The sequence below is a fragment of the Manis pentadactyla genome, chromosome 6 (genome assembly GCF_030020395.1).
Source record: "Manis pentadactyla isolate mManPen7 chromosome 6, mManPen7.hap1, whole genome shotgun sequence".
NCBI lineage: Eukaryota > Metazoa > Chordata > Mammalia > Pholidota > Manidae > Manis > Manis pentadactyla.
Window position 1 is genome coordinate 33,259,831 of NC_080024.1, and position 21,545 is coordinate 33,281,375.

General features: G+C 35.7%; 2 protein-coding genes across 9 annotated transcripts in view; one reads left to right on the top strand and one right to left on the bottom strand.

The window, feature by feature from the left end:
• Nucleotides 1-21,545, bottom strand: part of NBEAL1 (neurobeachin like 1) — a 240,173-nt gene that overhangs the window by 183,140 nt on the left and 35,488 nt on the right. For 7 of the 8 annotated variants that reach the window (XM_057503678.1, XM_057503676.1, XM_057503672.1 and 4 more), the window contains 3 exons: nucleotides 9,566-9,727; nucleotides 2,166-2,247; nucleotides 1,486-1,613 (listed from right to left, as the gene is read on the bottom strand). In XM_057503678.1, the coding sequence (XP_057359661.1) occupies nucleotides 1,486-1,613; nucleotides 2,166-2,247; nucleotides 9,566-9,639 (284 nt within the window). In that variant the 5' untranslated portion in view covers nucleotides 9,640-9,727. The remainder of the gene's footprint in view (nucleotides 1-1,485; nucleotides 1,614-2,165; nucleotides 2,248-9,565; nucleotides 9,728-21,545) is intronic. The other variant, XM_057503677.1, reaches the window with a different exon arrangement.
• LOC118933520 (pleiotrophin-like) lies at nucleotides 210-1,459 on the top strand. The gene is given in 1 exon segment (XM_036927884.2): nucleotides 210-1,459. A coding segment is annotated over 1 exon segment (504 nt). The 5' UTR covers nucleotides 210-444; the 3' UTR covers nucleotides 949-1,459.

The window sequence follows — 21,545 nt, forward strand, 5'->3', positions numbered from 1 at the left end:
TTTGACATTTTCCTATCAGATTATTAGCATTCAATTACACTAAAAAATAAAAATTCAAGGTAAAAGTATTATCTGTTAATGGAATTTACCACTAATTCATTATCTCCAACACAGGTATCTCAGATATAGACAGGAGTCTTATACATGTCTTATTAATTGCTTTCATAGATAAAAAGACTTGCATTAGCCCAGCTGGGCGCGAGGGACTACCCGGCAGGAGAAGCTTCCCCGCCTCGCAGTTCGGAAATCCCGCCCGGGCAGGCGCCGAGCAGGGGAAGACCCAGAGGGGAGAGGGGGGAAGCCCGAGTCCCGCGAGTACCCGGCCCGCAGAAAGGCAGCAGCCGTCGCGGCGCGAGGAGCCACCGGCCACCTGGCCCCCAAGCGGAAACCTCGCCCCTGGCAACAAAGGTAGCCGCGCACCCGCCGCACGTTTGCAACTCAAAAATGCAGTCCCAATAGTACCTGCAGCAGCGTCAAAAGTTTGCGGCTGCTGTTCTGGCATTCATTTTCATTTTGGCAGCTTTGGACACTGCTGAAGCAGGGAAGAAAGAGAAGCCAGAAAAAAAAGTGAAGAAGTCTGACTGTGGAGAATGGCAGTGGAGCGTGTGTGTGCCCAGCAGTGGGGATTGCGGGCTGGGCACCCGGGAGGGCACCCGGACTGGAGCTGAGTGCAAACAAACCATGACGACCCAGAGGTGTAAGATCCCTTGCAACTGGAAAAAGCAATTTGGAGCTGAGTGCAAATACCAGTTCCAGGCCTGGGGAGAATGTGACCTCAACACCGCCTTGAAGACCAGAACTGCAAGTCCGAAGCGAGCCCTCCACAACGCTGACTGCCAGAAGACAGTCACCATTTCCAAGCCCTGCGGCAAACTGACGAAGCCCAAACCTCAAGAATCTAAGAAGAAGAAAAAGGAAGGCAAGAAACAGGAGAAGATGCTGGACTGAGATGCCACCTTCTGTGGAACATGAAAAGATGTCAGCAAACAGGATCAGTTAACCATTGCATTTATACCTACCATAGGCTTTTTATTCAAAATCTATCTATAGCTTAAGTATACAATAGGCAGAAACAAAAAGGAAAGAAATTTTTTGTAGTAGCATTTTTAAAATGTATACATACCATAGTACCAGTAGGGGCTTATAATAAAGGACTGCAATCCTATCAGAAAGTTGACTTATAGTACAAGATAAATGATAGGAAGTTGAGGTAAGTTTTTTGAAGTTATGTGATATTTTACCCTTAAAATTTTTTTACACTTTTTTTTTCTTTTGGCAACAATTTAAATGTTATGGCAATGTAAACTACTTCTCTCAGGCATTTTTTTCACCTAGACTTTTTTTCCCAATTGAGAAAAATAGATACTGAACAAAGCAATAAAATATAATCATCCTATTTGAATAAAAAAAAAAGACTTGCATTAAAGAACTGCATACATTATGGCATTCAGGTTTAAAATGAACATTATTATTTGTAAGAAATACCCTGAAATTCTATGCCTCCAATTCCGATATGGATCATACAAGCTTTCACAAAATGCCAGTGCATGGATAACAAATTCTTCGATAGATGTCTGATCTGCCAGTTCCTTCTCTTTTTTTTTGCTTTTTAACTGAGAATAAAGTTAAACATAAAACTGTATTTAGTTTAAAAATATGAATCTATGTAACATTTCTTATATACATCATTAGAAAACTACATGTACCATCATTCATCATCTAATAGTATATCACTTTTATTCAATTAAGCCTAAGTTCCATTTGAGTCTAAAGAGAGTTAATTATATGGACTGGATAGGACCTCTCAAATTTTAAATATTTTCTAGGAAAGGTTTCAAATGGATGGTCAAATATCCTTCCAAAAAAGAACATGTTTTCAATGTGAGGAATATTTGATGAATAAATAATCCATAAAAATCACAAATTGTCATTTTAAAAACCATTTATAAAACACTTTAATTTTTAACTAAAATAACATAATAATTGCTTCTCTACTTTAAAATAATACACATAAAATGCCTGAAATATAGTGAGTGATAATTTTAATTCTTTTCTTGATAACTACCTCCTCTGAAAACATTTAACTTCGCTAACAATATTTTAAAAAGTAAAACCTAGTTACTCCCAGTAAAACAACAAAAAGGAATATCGTAATTTATACCTACTTGCTGAATAAAGAGTGTTGTCATAGTGATGACATGATTAATGTATGAGCAAGTCCCAATTTCTTCCACATTAGATAGATTCCTATGAGAAAAAAGGAACACTCAACATATTTATTTTATATGAATAGTGAGAAAAACGTGTGCTCATATATTCAGGTTGAATTTTGGAAAGGCATGTCAGCAAATGAAATGCAAACAACATTTACTGAAACTTAAAATCAATATGGATATATAGCTGTTTTCCCACTAAGAATGTGAAACACACCTTAAGCACCATTGAATTAATATCAACAGAAAATGTTTAGGAAGTACATATTGATTAGCAAATAATCAAAAAATATCACAAATTATTAACAAAAGAGAAAAAATCAAATGTTCTTAGACCCCAAACATCAGCAACTATTTACATTTTGGATTATTTCGCAGGTTGGTTTTTACTTTCCTATGTATATTCTTGGTTTTTGTACATATTGTTGCCATTATAATACATATATAGTTCTAGTTTTCACTTTGCTTTTTAAAATTACAGTTCCCTTTTAGACTTAAATATCAACTATATTAAAAGGTCTTACTAGAAAGGCTAGCATTTATACATACTCCAAGAGGGATAGTACATGTCTTATTTAAAGCAGTAGATCAATACCTGCTCAGCATTTATTTAAAATATAGCCATCATTTTTATTTCATTTTTATAAGACAGAGATATGACACGTAATGTTAACATTTCCTATGTCTAGCATTATTAGTTTTTTCCTTAGCCCAATAAAATACTATTGATTTTCTGTTCTGAGATATTGTGATACTGAAAAATACTTTACATCTTAAATTCACTGGTTGCTAAAAAATAGGAAAAATCAAATGAATCAATAGACTTCTCAAGGTAAGAAGTCAGATTGGTATGACATCTTTGAGAAAATTAAGGTAAAATTCAAAGACCCTATGGAGGATTCTGGGAAGATGGCACAGTAAGAAGCACCAGGACGCTGTGTCCATATCTAGAAAACAGGAGTACTGTTAGAATCCATCTGGTTTAACAATTTTGCACTCTCAAGTCTGTTGAAGGCTTACAACTTTCAGGGGAAGACTTGAATAGTAAACTGCAGTTAATGCTGGTTAATTTCTGCCAATTTCAGCTATTATTACTACAGTAGCAATGACCCATCCCCCACCCCCATCCACCATGGAGGCAGCTACGCACAAGCTCTCCCAACAGTTTAGTAACAGCTTAATGGAAGAAGTGTAGGCAAAAAGGACCCTATCCTCCAAATATCAGGGATCTGTGTTCTGATCGTTGGTTGCTGTTTCCAATCACAGAGGTGCAAATGGGTGGGCAACCATTGCTGTTGCACCTTCCCCAATTGTTGCAAGCCCCTCCCACCTCTGGTGGAAGTAACTTCCAGGAAACTTTAAAGGACATTGAAAAAACTACCTCAACATATTAAAAGCCACATATGAAAAATGCACAGCAAACATACTCAGTAGAAAAACACTAAATGCATTTCCTCTAAGAACAGGAACAAGGAAAGGATGGTTGATTTTGCTGCTTCTATTCAACATAATACTGGAAGTTGTAGCCAGAGAAATTAAACAAGAAATAGAAATAAAAAGCACCTAAATTAGAAAGCAGGACATCAAATTATCTGTTTGCCGATAATATAATCTTACATGAAAACTCTATAAAGATTCTACACACACACACACACACACAAAAGCCCATTGGAACTAATAAATGAATTCAGCAAAGTAGCAGGACATAAAGTCAACACAACAAATAACAACTGCATTTCTACACATAAACAATGAATATCTGAAAAGGAAACCAGGAAAACCATGACAGCATCAAAAAAGAATAAAATACTTAGGAATTAACCAAAGAAGCAAAAAAAATCATATGATGAAAACTAAAAAACAATGCTCTAAGAAATTAAAGACATAAATAAATAGAAATACATGTCATATTCATGGATCAGAATTATTGTTAAAATGTCAATTCTACCCAAAGCAATCTAAAGTTTCAAAGTATTCCCTATCAAAATCCCAGTGTTTTTTGCAGAAATAAAAAAACCCATCCTAAAATTCATACAGAATCTCAAGACCCCAAATAACCAAAACAAACAAAAATACCTCAAGGACTCACACTTACTGTTTGTTTCTTATTACAAAGTGACAGTCATCAAATATAGTATTGACATAAATAAAGGTAAACATACAGACCAATGGAACAGAATAGAGAGGTGAGAAATAAATCCTCACATATATAGTCAAATGGTTTTTCACAAGGGTTGCCACAACCATACAATGGAAAAAGAACAGTCATTTCAAATAATGGTGCTGGGAAATTGGACATTTACATGCAAAAGTGGACCCTTACTTTATACCATATATAAAAATTAACTCAAAATTGATCAAGGACTAAATGTAAAACTTAAAACACTTGGAAGAAACAAAAGCATCATGATCCTGAATTTGATAATGGTTTCTTGGACATGACACCAGAAGTATAGGTAACAAAAGAAAAAGTAGACAAATTGGACTTTAAAAAATTTTTTTAATTTTGTGTATCAAAAGACACTATCAAGAAAGTAAACGGCAACTTAAAGAATGGCAGAAAATATTTGCAAATCATATATCTGACATGGGATTAATATCCAGAATATATGAGGAACTCCTAAAATTCAACATAAAAGATCAATCAACCCAATTCAAAATTGGGCAAAAGAATAGATATTCCTTCAAAAATATATGAATGACCAATAAGTACATGGAAAGATGCTCAACACCACTAATCATTAGGGAAATGCAAATCAAAACTACAGTGAGATACAACCTCATACCCATCAGCATGTCTACTATCAAAAGAAAACAAGAAACAAGATGTGGAGAAATTGGAACCCTTGTGCGCTGCTGAAGGAAATGTAAAATGCTGCAACCACCATTACGGAAAATGGGCTGGGGGCAATGGAGAATAGGGAATTACTGCTTAATGAGTATGAATGTTTCAGTTCTACAAGATGAAAGTCCTGGGGATGGGTAATGGTGATAACTGCACAACAATGTGCAGGTATTTAATACCACTGATCTGTACACTTAAAGAAGGTTAGGATGGTAAATTTTGTTGTGTATGTTTTATCGGAATTTTAAAGAGTGGAAAAAAGATACAAGCAGACAAAAAAATAAATATGTACATCATTTAAAAAAAAACAAAACCATATGCCACAGCATCTGGTAGGGGGAAAAAACCCTTTCCAAGAGTTCTGCTTTCAGTAATGATGGACTAGTACCAATCTTCCCTTTAAGAACAGCTAAAAAAGATGGACAAAATCTTTTTTAAAAATCTATTTAAAAGGATCAGAAAACTGACAAGGGAGTGAAAACTTACAAAGATAAGATGCTGAAAAAGTAAACTTAAAAGAGCAGAAATCTGTACCTAGATTTTTTTTTGCCCTCATGACTTCTAAGTATCCTGAAAGAGGTAAATTAAACAATGAGATGCTGATGAGTGCATTTGATAGCCTACAGTGCTAAAGGGAATAAAAACTCCAATTCATAACTCAAAAAGGATAATTTCTAAGGCTTTGATTTGAGATACCAAGGAGCAACACTCAGGAAGTAAGGGCAAAAAGAAAATGGATCAGTATTGACAGAGAGTGAAGTCCAAATCACCTCAATCATTAACTATTTTAGGGGGATCTTAGTGTTCCAAAAGCTAATGCAAATTATCTTGAAGGAAGAGAGTATCACAGGCCTGTAATAATCTCTACAATTTTCCAAAAACAATGTCCAATGCTCAGTCAAAAGTAACAATTCCCTTCAGCAGACAACACAAGTTTGAGGACCAAAATAACAACACAGAAATAGTCGACAAGTTCAGGAAAAAAAAAAAAAGCCAGACATAAAAGAATAAAAATTACTGGATCAATTCTGTTTGAAGAAGTTAAAAATTAGACAAAATTAATCCATAGTATTAAATGTCAAGATAATAGTTCTTTGGAGATGGTGAGAAATAGCAATTAAGAGAGAACATAAAAGGTATCTGGGCTTCTGAGGTACCTATAATGTCCTATTTCTTCACCTCAGTGGTAATAATGACACAGTGTGTTCATTTTATAATTTATTGAGCTGAACATTTAGGATCTGATCACTTTACATAACACATTATACTTTAGATTCACATGTCACACTTAAATAAAAGGAGTGACTGCTAATTGGTACAGAGTTTCTTTAAACTCTGTATGAAAATGTTATAAAATTGACTGCAGTGATTGTTGCATGATTCTATAAATTTATCAAAAACCACTGAAAGATATACTTTAAATGGGAGGGTTGTATGTTATGTGAATTATCAGAAAACATAGTTATATTGCCTAATATAAGCCTAGAGTTAAACTGATTAGTCAGAGGTTATTGGTTTCATTAGAGTACTTCAAAGGGCAGAATTATTTTTATTTATTTAATAAGGAAATATATATAACTTCTTAAATACTCATAGCTGTGCTTTCCAAATGCAGAGAGGGGAACAGTGTGTTGTACATTATATGAAAATTTCAAAAACATATTTTTAGTGGTAAAATGAAATCCATGAAGTGGCAAAACATTAAAACTGTCAGTTCTTAATCTTATTTTTTTTTTAAACCATTAACTTTGGATTTGTATAAAAAATAAGTGTGCCTTCCAGCTTCCAGTCCAACATGTAAAGAGCTTGGAAGCTGTCATTCCCATCCTCACAAGAAGAAAGCTGAAAAAATTGAAAATGAGTAACTCTTCCTAGATATACTGGAAACTACATGAAAAAAGGAAGACAGTTACAAAAGGAATGAGCTAAAAGCAATCTTTCATTTGTTTTATTCTAATTAGATCTAACATAAAAGTCTGTTCAAAATAATAACAGCAACAGTATATTGGGTGATTCCAGCTTATGGATAAACAAAATGAAGGAGAGCAATACTCTGAGGGATATAGGAGGAAAACTTTAAGTTCTAGAAGATAACACCAGCAAAAACCGAAGTGACTCTGGATTTGGTGATGACTTTAGATACAAAACCAAAAGAATTACCCATGGAAAAAAACTGAAAAGTTGGGCTTCATTAAAATTTAAAACTGTTCTGCAAAAGTCACTATTAAGAGAATGAAAACACAAGCCACAGGCTAGGGGAAAATATTTGCAAAATATGTACCTAATAAAGGAATTGTACCTCAAAATATTCAAAAATCTCTTTAAACTCAACAGTAAGAAAAAAAAATTTTAAGTGGGCAAAAGATCTAAATAGATATGTCCCAAAGAAGATATAGATGGCAAATAACCATGTGAAAAGATACTGACCATTCTATGTCACCAGGGAGCTACAAATTAAAACAATGGTAAGATTGTACTACACATCTATTAAAATGACTAAAATCTAAAATATTGACATCACCAAATACTGGTGAGGATGCAGAGCAACAGGAACTCTCATTCACTACTAGTGGGAATTCAAAATGTTACAGCCATTTTGGAATACAATTAGAGAGTTTCTGACATAGTTAACATAGGCTTAACATATGATACAGCAACTACACTCCTAGGTATTTACCCAAATGAGTTGAAAACATGTTCCCATAAAAATCTGCACACAAATGTTTATAGCAACCATTCTGACAATTGCCGAAAAGTAGAAGTAACCAAGATGCCCTTCATTAGGTGAATAAACTATGGTATGTCCGAAAACTGAATATTGCTATTCAACAATAAAAAGTGTACTATCAAGCCACAAAAGATGTGGAGGAACCTGACATGTTTATTGCTAAGTGAAAGAAACAAAGACTGGAAATGGCACATACTTTATGATTTCAAAAATATGCAAAACTATGGATACAATTTTAAAAATCTGGTTGCCAGAGGGTAGGGCATGAGGAGGAAGAAATGAAATAGATAGAAGACAGGTCATCTTCAGGATGGTGAAACTATTCTGTGGGATACTATAATGGTGGATACATGACAGTATGCATTTGTCAAAACCCATAGAACTGTGCAACACAAATGGTGAAGTCTAATGTATACTATGGACTTTAGTTTATAAAAATATATCAATACTTGTTCATCACTATAACAAATGTACCACCTAATATAAGATGTTAACAACAGGAGTAACTGTAGAGGGAGGAAAAGGAGCATGTGGGAACTCTCTGTACTTTTTTTCAAAATTTTTATGTAAAATTGAACCACTAATACAACATAAAATCTATTAACAACTTTTAAAAGGGGCTTAAAAAAGTAAAGTTCTTTGAAACAGAAACACGTTCTGTGACTGGCAGCTACTGAAATTAAACTTATCATTAGAGGTTATCACCTACTAAAAAAAAAAAATTCAACTAAAAAATATTCCAGTGTTTCTTTCTATTATCAAGAACTAAACATGCTGGATTAAATAGTTATCTGTATGACTTTTTTATTTCAGTACAATTGCACTAGGTAATTAACTTGAGAAAATGTAGCAAATTAACTATCAAAGGAGTAAACTAATATATTACCAACTGAGTATTAACTCTTCTCCCTAACCCTTATAATTTGTGTATCATTTTTCTAAGTTTTAAGGATGAGAAAGAGCAAAAAATCCAAAATATGCATAGGATTCTGAGAATGCCTAAATTAGGGGAGAAACATTTCAGCAATTATTGTTCAATCTTTACATGATTCCTACAATCAAACTGATGAGCAATTAAATGAAAGGTAAATAAAAAGTTGAGTCCCTCTTTGTCTACTAATTATAAAACATTTATAAAACAAATAGTATATATTATAGGAAATGGCTTCCAAAAAGAGGATAGGTTTTAAGGGGCATATGATGCCCTTACACCAATGATTCTTAAATTCTTATGTGCAGACTACTGTGGAAATTGTAAAAAATCAGAATGCCTGAGTTCTGTGGAATCAGGATTTCCATAAGTTAGGTTAAGCTCTGTATTTCTATTAAGCTTCCCAGTTGATACTTACGGACACCATAATTTAATACCACAGGTCTAATCTCATCTATAAACCTGGAAAATATAAGCTGTGGAATAATACTTTCTTAGGTAAACCTGTACAATGATATATTAGAAAAATATATTTCACAAATGATAATGCAGGGTAGTAAAAATGTATATATGCTTACAGGTAAGAACCATATAGAAAACACGAGTGCAATAAATTCTCGGTTAGGTAAAAACTCCTGTCATTGTCTTTACTATAAAGCAATTTTTTTATTATCTTGGTTAAATTTCTCTATTACTGGGTATAGGAAATAAAAGGCTTTCCAATAGAGTAAGAAACCACAAGTTTATTGCAAAAGGTACACTCACTCTTTAAAGCTCCATATGAACAACAAGCACCATTAATGATCAATAAATGCATTATTATTTTGGTAACTGTTTGTAGCAGATACCTGCAAAGAATAATGAAGAACTTGACAAGCAAAACTGACAAAGCTTGTTGTTGTTCCTCTAACCCATCTGCCATTTTCTGAACACACTGTAGTAGCTGGATCCTCAGAACCTGCAGAATATTATCAGGAAGCAGAGATATTCCTGGAGGCACATCATCTACCCTACAATATAAGGGAAACAAAATAAAAAGGGTATTTATAAGAAAATCTTTGGAATTTTAAAGGAATTGCATTTTCAGCTCAAATCCTAAAGAAACTCTTTTATTCCAGATACTCCGTGCCTTCTCCACAAGGCAGCTCCAGATGATTAGTGACACTTTAGGAGAATATTAAAGCACAGTGGTAGTAGTCTGACTTCAAAAGAGGCTTATTGGGGAAGTTGAGAGCCAGGGTGGGGGCAGTAGGGGAAAAAAGAGAGACAGAGAGAGGCTATTTAATATCTTCAATTGTGCTGTTTTAAAGGAAAATATTTAGAATATAAATTAGTTCACTATTAGAAATACAGTATGTGTACACATGTATGCCATTTTGAAAAAAACAATAACAAGCAAATAAAAATGAAGCACCTATAACCAGTTTAACAACAGTCAACTGTTTTACTACATAAATAAATATTCACCTACCTATAGGCTTCCCAAGCCATGTAATCAGAAGAGGGAGAAAAGATAACCAGAAAAAGGGAAGAAGAAACATAAAAACATAAATATAGAATCCCAGGCATGAACATTAACAAATTTTTAAAGTAATATACAAATATTTTGTGACAGTGGCTTCTGTTTAAGAAGACTGATTCTTTAAGGGTAAAAGCCATCACCAGATATGACTGGCTCCTCTTACATGACTCTTGTAATAAAAACCCCCTAGATTCAAAGTCAGAACACCTATTCCACCTCTGTAAATGAAGCACATCATTTAATCTCTGTAGTTCATTGAAAATTGTAACATTATCTGCCCATTTTTCAGGGTTCTAAAACCAAAGTACATGTTCATTTTTGTGAAGGTCAAATTTCGTTTTCAGTTTGAAATATGTAAAGAACTACAAAAATGTAATATATATTTAGAATACTATCATTAAACCTAAGAATGTTTTCATAAACTATTATACTAATTTCACTATCTCTATTAAGAAAAATCAAACAGGAGAACCCTAAAGAGCTCCTATGATTAAATGACAATTATGCTTTGTAACAGTCTTCAGATACTGTTTAATATGAAAGATACCACTATTTTTACATTGAGTAAAAGGCTATTTCATTCACTGGGCACTGAAAAATTTAAAACACATTGCCAGAGTATGGGAGAATATATTGATAAATGACAGATCCAATAAAGGGCTGACATCCAAAATATATAAAGAGCTCACGCACCTCAACAAACAAAAAGCAAATAATCCAATTAAAAAATGGGCAGAGGAGCAGAATAGACAGTTCTCTAAAGAAGAAATTCAGATGGCCAACAGACACATGAAAAGATGCTCCACATCGCTTGTCATCAGAGAAATGCAAATTAAAACCACAATGAGATATCACCTCACACCAGTAAAAATCGCCACCATCCAAAAGACAAACAACAACAAATGTTGGCGAGGTTGCGGAGAATGGGGAACCCTCCTACACTGCTGGTGGGAATGTAAAATAGTTCAACCATTGTGGAAAGCAGTATGGAGGTTCCTCAAAAGACTAAAAATAGAAATACCATTTGACCCAGGAATTCCACTCCTAGGAATTGATCCTAAGAATCCAGGAGCCCAGTTTGAAAAAGACATATGCACCCCTATATTTATCGCAGCACTATTTACAATAGCCAAGAAATGGAAGCAACCTAAGTGTCCATCAGTAGATGAATGGATAAAGAAGTTGTGGTACATATACACAATGGAATAAGACAAATCCTACCGTTTGCAACAACATGGATGGAGCTAGAGGGAATTATGATCAGTGAAATAAGCCAGGCGGAGAGAGAGAAGTACCAAATGATTTCACTCATATGTGGAGTATAAGAACAAAGAAAAACTGAAGGAACAATACAGCAGCAGAATCACAGAACCCAAGAATGGACTAACAGTTACCAAAGGGAAAGGGCCTGGGGAGGGTGGGCAGAGAGAGATAAGGGTGGGGAAAAAGAAAGGGGGCATTACGATTAGCATGTAGGGGGTGGCATGGGGAGGGCTGTACAACAGAGAAGATGAGTAGGGATTCTGTGGCATCTTACTATGCTGATGGACGGTGACTGTAATGGGGTTTGTAGGGGGGACTTGGTGAAGGGGGGAGCCTAGTAAACATAATGTTCTTCGTGTAATTGTAGATTAATGATACCAAAAAAAAAACAACACATTGCCAGTAGTTACATAAATACATGATAAATTTCATTAGCTTCTTTCTGAACCAGGCTACAACATAATTAGTAAAGTGTTTTATAAAATAAGCACCTGACTTTAATTAAATTACAAAGAAAATAAATCAAAGCACATTCCCAATGTTGCCAAATTCTATAATCGTTACAAAAATACACGTTTTATAGTATGAGATTAAAGATGGCAGCTTGAGAGGTGAGACAGAAGCCTCCTCCCAAAGCCATATACAATATGAAAGCATAAATAATACAATTAATCCTAAAAAAGCAAAAAGAAAGAAGGCTGCACCAGATTGCATATACGTGGAGAAGACACTGACCTCATGGAACAGGGTAACATACCAAAACCACGATCCAGCGGGACCCAAGCCCTTTGCTCACCCCAGCTCACCAGCAGAAGGAAGAATAACAGAGAGGAGGCCTAGGACTGCTGACCACCCAGCCCTGGAGATCTGCTATGGTTGCATGAACCTACATTCTATGCTGCTCTGGAGATTAGTTGAGGTGGAAAGGTAACACAGATGGAAGGCCTGGAGAGACTGAGATTCCAGCCGCATGTGGAAAACAGGGATCCACACTAGGCTGCTCTAGGACAAAAGAAAGGCGGGAGGTCTAAGAGACTTCCTAACAGCAAGAAGGTTGCGAAAGGGGCAAGGATTGCACAGAGTTTGCTGCTCATGAGAAAGGCCAGGTGGACAAAATTGTCCAGGTGAACTCTGCCCAGTAGGATGGGAACGTTCAGGAGCTTCAGGTGCTACATCCCCCTGGCTGGCTACACAGCTCCAAGGCTTCCCACTGCGATACGCAGCCTGCTGCACCTTCCTCCCAGTCAGCCCGCAACAGCTCACAAACCGGCAGCACCTGCCCTGGTGTGAGGCCAGCCAGAGGGAGGCCACGCCTATGGCAGCTGCAAATACAAAACATAGAGGCTTACACCTGTGTACTCAGCCCACTGATTCTGACAATGGAGACAGGCACAGCAGCCGGGAAGCAGGAAACAGCTCTTTACTCCCACAAGGCACCAGCGCCACTCCACTGCCTCCCCCAACATTGCTCCAGGGGATAAGGAGCTACAGAGAGTAGAGTTTCTGGGCACTAGAGGATGACACATACAAATATTAAATGCCGAATGAACGTAGTTCAAATCAAAATCCACAAACACAAGAAAAAGGTTCAAGTGAAATTGAACTCCTCAATCTTCCTGAAAGAGATTTCAAAATGAAAATCATAAACATACTCATGGAGGTACAGAAAAATATTCAAGAAATCAGGGAGGAATTCAGGATGAAGATTCAATCATTATGGAATACAATATCAGAAAAGAAACAGAATGGAGGGATTTAAAGCAGATTAGATATAGTGGAAGAGACGGTTAATGGAATAGAAGAAGAATACAAAAAAGCTGAGGCAGAGAGAGAACAAACCATCTCCAGGAATGAAAGAACACTAAGAGGACTGTGCGACCAACCCAAACGGAACGATATTTGCATTATAGGGGTACCACAAGAAGAAGAAAGAGATAAAGGGATAGAAAGTGTCCTTGAGGAGGTAATTGCTAAAAACTTCCCCAATCTGGGGAAGGAGATAGTCTCTCAGGTCATGGAGGTGCACAGATCTCCCAACACAAGGGACCCAAGGAAGACAACACCAAGACATATAATAATTAAAATGGCAAAGATCAAGGATAAGGACAGAATATTAAAAGAAGCCAGAGAGAGAAAAAAAGATCACATACAAAGGAAAACCCATCAGGCTATCATCAGACTTCTCTACAGAAACCTTACAGGCTACGAGGGACTGGCATGATACACTTAATGCAATGAAGCAGAGGGCTTCGAACCAAGTATACTTTACCTGGCAAGATTATCATTTAAATTAGAAGTAAACAATTTCCAGATAAGGAAAAGCTGAGAGAATTTACCTCCCATAAACCATCTCTACAATGTATTTTGTAGGGACTACTACAGAAGGAAGTGTTCCTAAGGTTAAATAGATGTCACCAGAGGAAATAAAACAACAGTAAAGAAAGCAGATCAGTTAATTACTAAGCAAATGCAATATTAAATCAACTACCCACAAAGTCAGTCCAGTGGCAGATAAAGAATACAGAATATGATACATAATATATGAAGAATGGAGGAGGAAGAAGGAAAAAAAAAAAGAACCGTTACATTGTGTTTGTAATAGCATACTAAGTGAATTAAGTTAGTTAGATATTAAGGAAGTTACCCTTGAAACTTTCATAACTATGTATCTAAAGTCTGCAAAGGCAGTAAGTAAACATACCTATCAATAATCACCCTAAATATAAATGGTTTGAATGCACCAATCAAAAGAGAGACAGAATCAATGAACAGACAAAAAAACAAGACCTGTCTATAAGATACTGACAAAGGACACACTTCAACCCTAAAGACATACACAGACTAAAAGAGAAGGGATAGAAAAACGTATTTCATATAACAGGGAGAAAAAAGCAGGAAATAAAGTACCTGTATCAGACAAAATAGACATCAAAACAAAGAAAGTAACAAGAAACAAAGAAGGACATTACATAATGATAAAGGGGTCAGTCCAACAAGAGGATAGGACCATTATAAATATCTATACAACCAACACAGGAGCACCTAAATATGTGAAACAAATACTAACAAAATTAAAGAGGAAAATAGAACACAATGCATTCATTTTAGGAGACTTCAACACTCCACTGATTCAAAAAGGCAGATCAACCAGACAGAATATAAATAAGGAGACAGAGGCAATAAACAACACATTAGAACAGATAAACCTAAAAGACATCTACAGAACACTCCACCCAAAAGAAGCAGGATAAACAATCTTCTCAAGTGCACATGTAACATTTTCAAGAATACATCATATACTAGGCCACAAAAAGAGCCCCAGTAAACTCAAAATGATTAAAATAGTACCAACCAGCTTCTCAGATAACAAAGGTAAGAAACTAGAAATAAATTACTCAAAGAAAATGAAAAATCCCAAAAACACATGGAGGCTTCACAAGATGCTCCTAAATAACCAATGGGTCAATGACCAAATAAAAACTGAGATCAAGCAATATATGGAGAAAAATGACAATAATTCAACAAGGCAAAATCTGTGGGATGCAGTGAAGGCTGACCTAAGAGGGAAGTATATTGCAATACAGGCCTACCTCAGGAAGAACAACAATTCCATATGAACAGTATAAACTCACAATTAACAAAACTAGACAAAGAAGAACAAATGAGGTCCAAAGTCAGTAGAAGGAGGGACATAATAAAGATTAGAGCAGAAATAAATAAAATCAAGAAAAATAAAACAGTGGAAAGAATCAATGAAAGCAGGAGCTGGTTCTTCGAGAAAATAAACAAAATAGATAAACCCCTAGCCAGACTTTTCAAGGAAAAAAAGAGAGTCTACACACATAAACAGAATCAGAAATGAGAAATGAAAAATCACTAAGGACACTACATAAATACAAAGAATTATTATGAGGGAATACTATGAAAAATTATAGGCAAAAAAATTGGATAAACTAGAAGAAATGGACAACTTTCTAGAAAAATATAACCTTCCAAGACTGACCAAAGAAAAAACAGAAATCTGAACAGATCAATTAGCAGCAATGAAACTGAACAGGTAATCAAAAAACTGACTAAGAATAATATTCCTGGTCCAGATGGATTCACTGCTGATTTTTATCAAACATTTAGTGAAGACCTAATACCCATCTCCTTAAAGTTTTTCAAAAAGTAGAAGAGGAGGAAATACTTCCAAACTCATTATATGAGGCCACCATCACTCTTATATCAAAAACAGGCAAAGACAATATGAAAAAAGAAAATTACAGACCAATATCCCTGGTGAACACAGACACAAAAATCCTCACCAAAATATTAGCAAACCAAATTAAAAAAAACATCAAAAAGATCATCCATCACGATCAAGTAGGATTTATTCCAGGGATGGAAAAATGGTACAATATTAGAATATCCATCAACATCATCCACCCCATCAACAAAAAGGACAAAAAGAAATGATCATCTCCATAGATGCCAGAAAAGCATCTGACAAAATTCAACATACACTGATGATAAAAACTCTCGACAAAATGGGTATAGAGAGCAAGTACCTCAACATAATAAAGGCCATATATGACAAAACCGCAGCCAACATCACACTTAACAGCAAGAGGCTGAAAGGTTTGCTTTAAAGACTGGGAACAAGACAAGGATGCCCACTCTACCCACTTCTATTCAACATAGTTCTGGAGGTCCTAGCCACGGCAATCAGACAAAACAAAGAAATAAACAGCATCCAGATTGGTAAAGATATTAAACTGTAACTGTTGCAGGTGACATGCTAGTGTACAGAAAAAACCCTAAAGAATCCACTACAAAACTACTAGATATAATATGTGAATTCAACAAAGTAGAAGGATACAAAATTAATACACAGAAATCTGTTGAATTCCAATACACTAACAATGAACTAGCAGACAGCAAAATCAGGAAAACAAGTCCATTCACAATTGCATCAAGAAGAATAAAATAAAAAGGGATAAACCTAACCAAGGAAGTGAAAGACCTATACCCTGAGAACTAAAAGACACCCAAGAGGGAAATTAAAGACACCAATAAATGGAAATACATCCCGTGTACATGGATAGGAATACTTAATACTGTCAAAATGGTTATCAAACCTAAAGCAATCTACAGATTCAATGCAATCCCTATCAAAATACCAACAGAATTCTTTAAGGAACTAGAGCTAAAATTCATATGGAACCACAAAAGACTCCAAATATTCAAAGGAATCCTGAGAAGGAAGAATAAAGCTGGCAGGATTACGTTCCCTGACTTCAAGCTCTATTACAAAGCCACAAGTAACCAAGACAATTTGGTACTGGCACAAGAACAGACCCACAGACCAATGGAACAAACTAGAGAGTCCAAATATAAACCCAAGCATATATGGTTAATTAATATACAATAAAGGAGTCATGGACATATAATGGGGAAATGAGAGCCTTTTCAACAACTAGTGTTGGCAAAATTGGACAGCTACATGTAAGTGAATGAAACTGGGTTACTGTCTAACTACATACACAAAAGTAAACTCAAAATGGATCAAAGACCTGAATGTAAGTCATGAAATCATAAAAATCTTAGAAGACCACATAGGAAAAATCTCCTGAATATAAACAGGAGCAACTTTTTCACAAATGCATTCTCCTCGGGCAAGGGAAACAAAAGCAAAAATGAGCAAATGTGACTACATCAAGCTAAAAAGCTTCTGTACAGAAAAGGACACTACCAGCAGAACAAAAAGGCATCCTACAATATGGGAGAATATATTTATAAATGACATATCTGACAAGGAGTTAACATATCTGACATTAATATACAATAAAGGAGCCATGGACATATAATGGGGAATATATATGTCCCCATTATATATATATATATATAAGAATATAAATAAATATAATATTTATTATATAATATTTATTATATTATATATTATATATATAAAATATATAAATATATAAAGTATATATTTTTTAATAATATATATATTTATAACAATAAAATATATAAAGAACTTACATGCCTCAACAACCAAAAGGCAAATAACCCAATTAAAAAATGGGCAGAGGATATGAACAGACACTTCTCCAAGGAAGAAATTTAGATGGCCAACAGGTACATGGGGAGATGCTCCACATGGCTAATAATCAGGGAAATGCAAATTAAAACAACGAGATATCACCTCACACCAGTTAGGATGGTCTACACGGAAAAGACTAAAAACAACAAATGTTGGTGAGGATGTGGAGAAAGGGGAACCCTACTACACTGTTGGTGGGAATGTAAACTAGTTTAACCATTGTGAAAAGCAATATAGAGGTTCCTTAAAAAACCAAAAATAGAAATACCGTTTGATTCGAGAATTCGACTCTTAGGAATTTATGCAAAGAACACAAGTTCTCAAATTCAAAAAGACATATGCACCACTGTTTATTGCATCACTATGTATAATAGCCAAGATAGGGAAGCAACCTAAGTGTCCATCAGTAGATGAATGGATAAAGAAGAAGTAGTACATATACACAATGGAATACTATATGGCCATAAGAAAGAAACAAATCCTACCATTTGCAACAACATGGATGGAGCTGGAGGACATTACACTCAGTGAAATAAGCCAGGTGGAGAAAGACAAATGCCAAATGATTTCCCCCATTTGTGGAGTATAACAATGAAGCAAAACTGAAGGAACAAAATGGCAGCAGACTCAGAGACTCCAAGAAAGAACTAGTGGTTACCAAAGGGGAGGGGTGTGGGAGGGTGAGTGGGGAGTGAGGGGGAAGGGGATTGAGGGGTATTATGTTTGGTACACATGGTATGGGGGGTCACGGGGAGAACAGTGTAGCACAGAGAAAGCACATAGTGGATCTGTGGCATCTTTACTACACTGATGGACAGTGTCTGCATTGGGGTACGGGTGGGGACTTGATAATATGGTAAATGTAACCACATTGTTTTTTCATGTGAAACCTTCGTAAGAGTGTATATCAATCATACCTTAATAAAAACAAACAAACAAAAAAAGACATGCACCACTGTTTATTGCAGCACTATTTACAATAGCCAATATAGGGAAACAACCAAAATGTCCATCAGTAGATGAATGGATATATATACACAATGGAATACTATTTATCCATATGAAAGAAACAAATCCTACCATTTGCAGCAACAAGGATGGAGCTAGAGGGTATTATGCTCAGTGAAATAAGCCAGGCAGAGAAAGACAAGTATCAAATGATTTCCCTCATTTGTGGAGTATAACAACGAAGCAAAATTTAGGGAACAAAACAGCAGCAGACTCATGAACTCCAAGGAGGGACACACGGTTACCAGCGGGGAGGAGGGAGAAGGGGATCGAGGGATATTATGATTAATACACATGGTGTGTTAGGTCACAGGGAAGACAGTGTAGACACACTGGTGTGTTAGGTCACAGGGAAGACAGTGTAGCTTAGAGAAGACAAATAGGGACTCCGTGGCATCTTACTACACTGATGAACAGTGACTGCAACGTGGTATTGGGGGGGACTCGATAATATGGGGGACTGTGGTTACCACATTGTTTTTCATGTGAAACCTTCAAAAGAGTGTACATCAATAATACCTTAACAAAAAATTGTAGAGAAAAAAATGCATGTTTCATTTTACTCTGGGCATCTCTTCATTTGTTGCTGTGGATCCTTTCATTCCCTCTTATTTATAAATAGTACTAGTAAAACTCTCATTTTTATATATACTTTTTTCTGCTAAAGAACTAAAAGGAGATGATTTTAAAGACCAGAGTAATCTCAGAATAAAGATTTAAATATAACTGATATTCAGACTAAGCTAAACTATTCCTCCTCACTTTTCCAAAAATACAAGTCAGTAAGAAAGAGAACATTAGATTTCCCAACATTCAATCCTAGTTACTGAAAGGATTAGTCCCCTGTCCTTAGTTGTCCCATTCTATATTTGTACATTTTTTTATTTTACAAGGCAGAAAAAAAATCTTCTAAAACAGAGTTGTTTTTATTTTAACTAACTCTTATTATAAAACTGGGGCTTGGTTAGAACATGACTTATAGACAAAGTTGAAGTTTTTGGCCAAGTCCCCAGTTTGATGAGGATTACAAATTTGGAAGCGTATTCCCACCTCTAGGACTTGACTGCCCAAAATTCTATACTCCTTTCACTGAAATTTCCCAAACCCTACAAATCTGTTCCATACCTGCTTGGCTATTGAATGTCTACAGTAAATACCTGCTAATTGTTGTCTCTGTCTAACACAGAAAGAAGTACAGCTTAAGTTTCAAGGTTTTAAATTCCGACAAAAGCAATCCTTGCCTTGCATTTTGAAAATTCTATAAAGTCAGTTTACTTTAAGTGAGGATTATCTGTTTCTTGTTTTTCTTTTATTAAAGTATCATTGATATATAATCTTATGAAGGTTTTACCTCAACAATATAGTTGTTTCAACATTCACTCACATTATTATCAAGTCCATACCATCCCCAATGCAGTCAGTGTCCATCAGCATAGTAAGATGCTATAGAGTCATTACTTGTCGTCCCTGTGCTCTACTGCCTTCCCCATGACATACCTATATTGTGATTGAGAATTACAATGTCCCCCTTCTCCCTCCCTTCCCACCCAACCTCCCCAAACCCTTCCCTTTGGTAACCACTAGTCCCTTCTTGGGGTCTGTGACTCTCCTATTTTGTTCTTTCAGTTTTACTTTGTTGTTATACTGCACAAATGAGTGCAATCATTTAGTACTTGTCTTTCTCTGCCTGGCTTATTACACTGAGCATAATACCCTCTAGCTCAATCCATGTTTTTGCAACTGGTAGGATTTCTTTTCTTTTCATGGCTGAATGACATCTTCTTTATCCATTCACCTACTGATGGACACTTAGGTTGCTTCCATGTCTTGGCTATTGTAAATAGGGATGTGATAAACATAGGGGTGCATAGGTCTTTGAATCAGGGACCTTGTTTTCTTAAGGGCAGGTTCCTAGGAGTAGAAGACCTTGGTAAAACGGTATTTCTATTTTTAGTTTTTTGAGGAACCTCCGTATTACTTTCCACAATCGTTGAACCAATTTACATTCCCACCAACAGTGTAAGAGGGGTCCCCTTTCCCTGCATCCTCACCAGCATTTGTTATTCCTTGTCTTTTGGATGATAACCATCCTAACTGGAATGAGGTGACATCTCATTGTGGTTTTAATTTGCATTTCCCTGATTATTAGCAATGTGGAGCATCTTTTCATGTTCCTGTTGGCCATCTGAATTTCTTCTTTAGAGAACTGTCTGTTCAGATGCTCTGCCCATTTTTTAATTGGATTAGTTGCTTTTTGTTTGTTGATGTGCGTGAGCTCTTTATATAATTTGGATGTCAACCCCTTATCGGATACATCATTTATGAATATATTCTCCCAAACAGTAGGATGTCTTTTTGTTCTGCTGGTGGTGTCCTTTACTGTACAGAAGCTTTTTAGTTTGATATAGTCCCACTTGTTCATTTTTGTTTTTGTTTCCCTTGCCCAGGGAGATATGTTCATGAAGAAGTTGCTCGTGTTTATGTCCAAGAGACTTCTGCCTATATTTTTTTCTAAGAGTTTTATGGTTTCATGACTTACATTCAGGTCTTTGATCCATTTTGAGTTTACTTTTGTGTATGGAGTTAGACAGTAAGCCAGTTTCATTCTCTTACATATAGCTGTCCAATTTTACCAACACCAGTTGTTGAGGAGGCTGTCTTTTCCCCATTGTACATTCATGGATCCTTTATCATATACTAATTGACCGTATATGCTTGGGTTTAAATCTGGGCTCTCTATTCTGTTCCATTGATTTATGGGTTTGTTCTTGGGCCAGTACCAAATTGTTTTGGTTACTTGTGGCTTTGTAGTAGAGCTTGAAGTTAAGGAGCATAATCCTCCAGCTTTATTCTTCTTTCTCAAGATTACTTTGGCTATTCGGTGTCTTTTGTGGTTCCATATGAATTTAGGACTATTTGTTCTTGTTCACTGAAGAATGCTACGGGT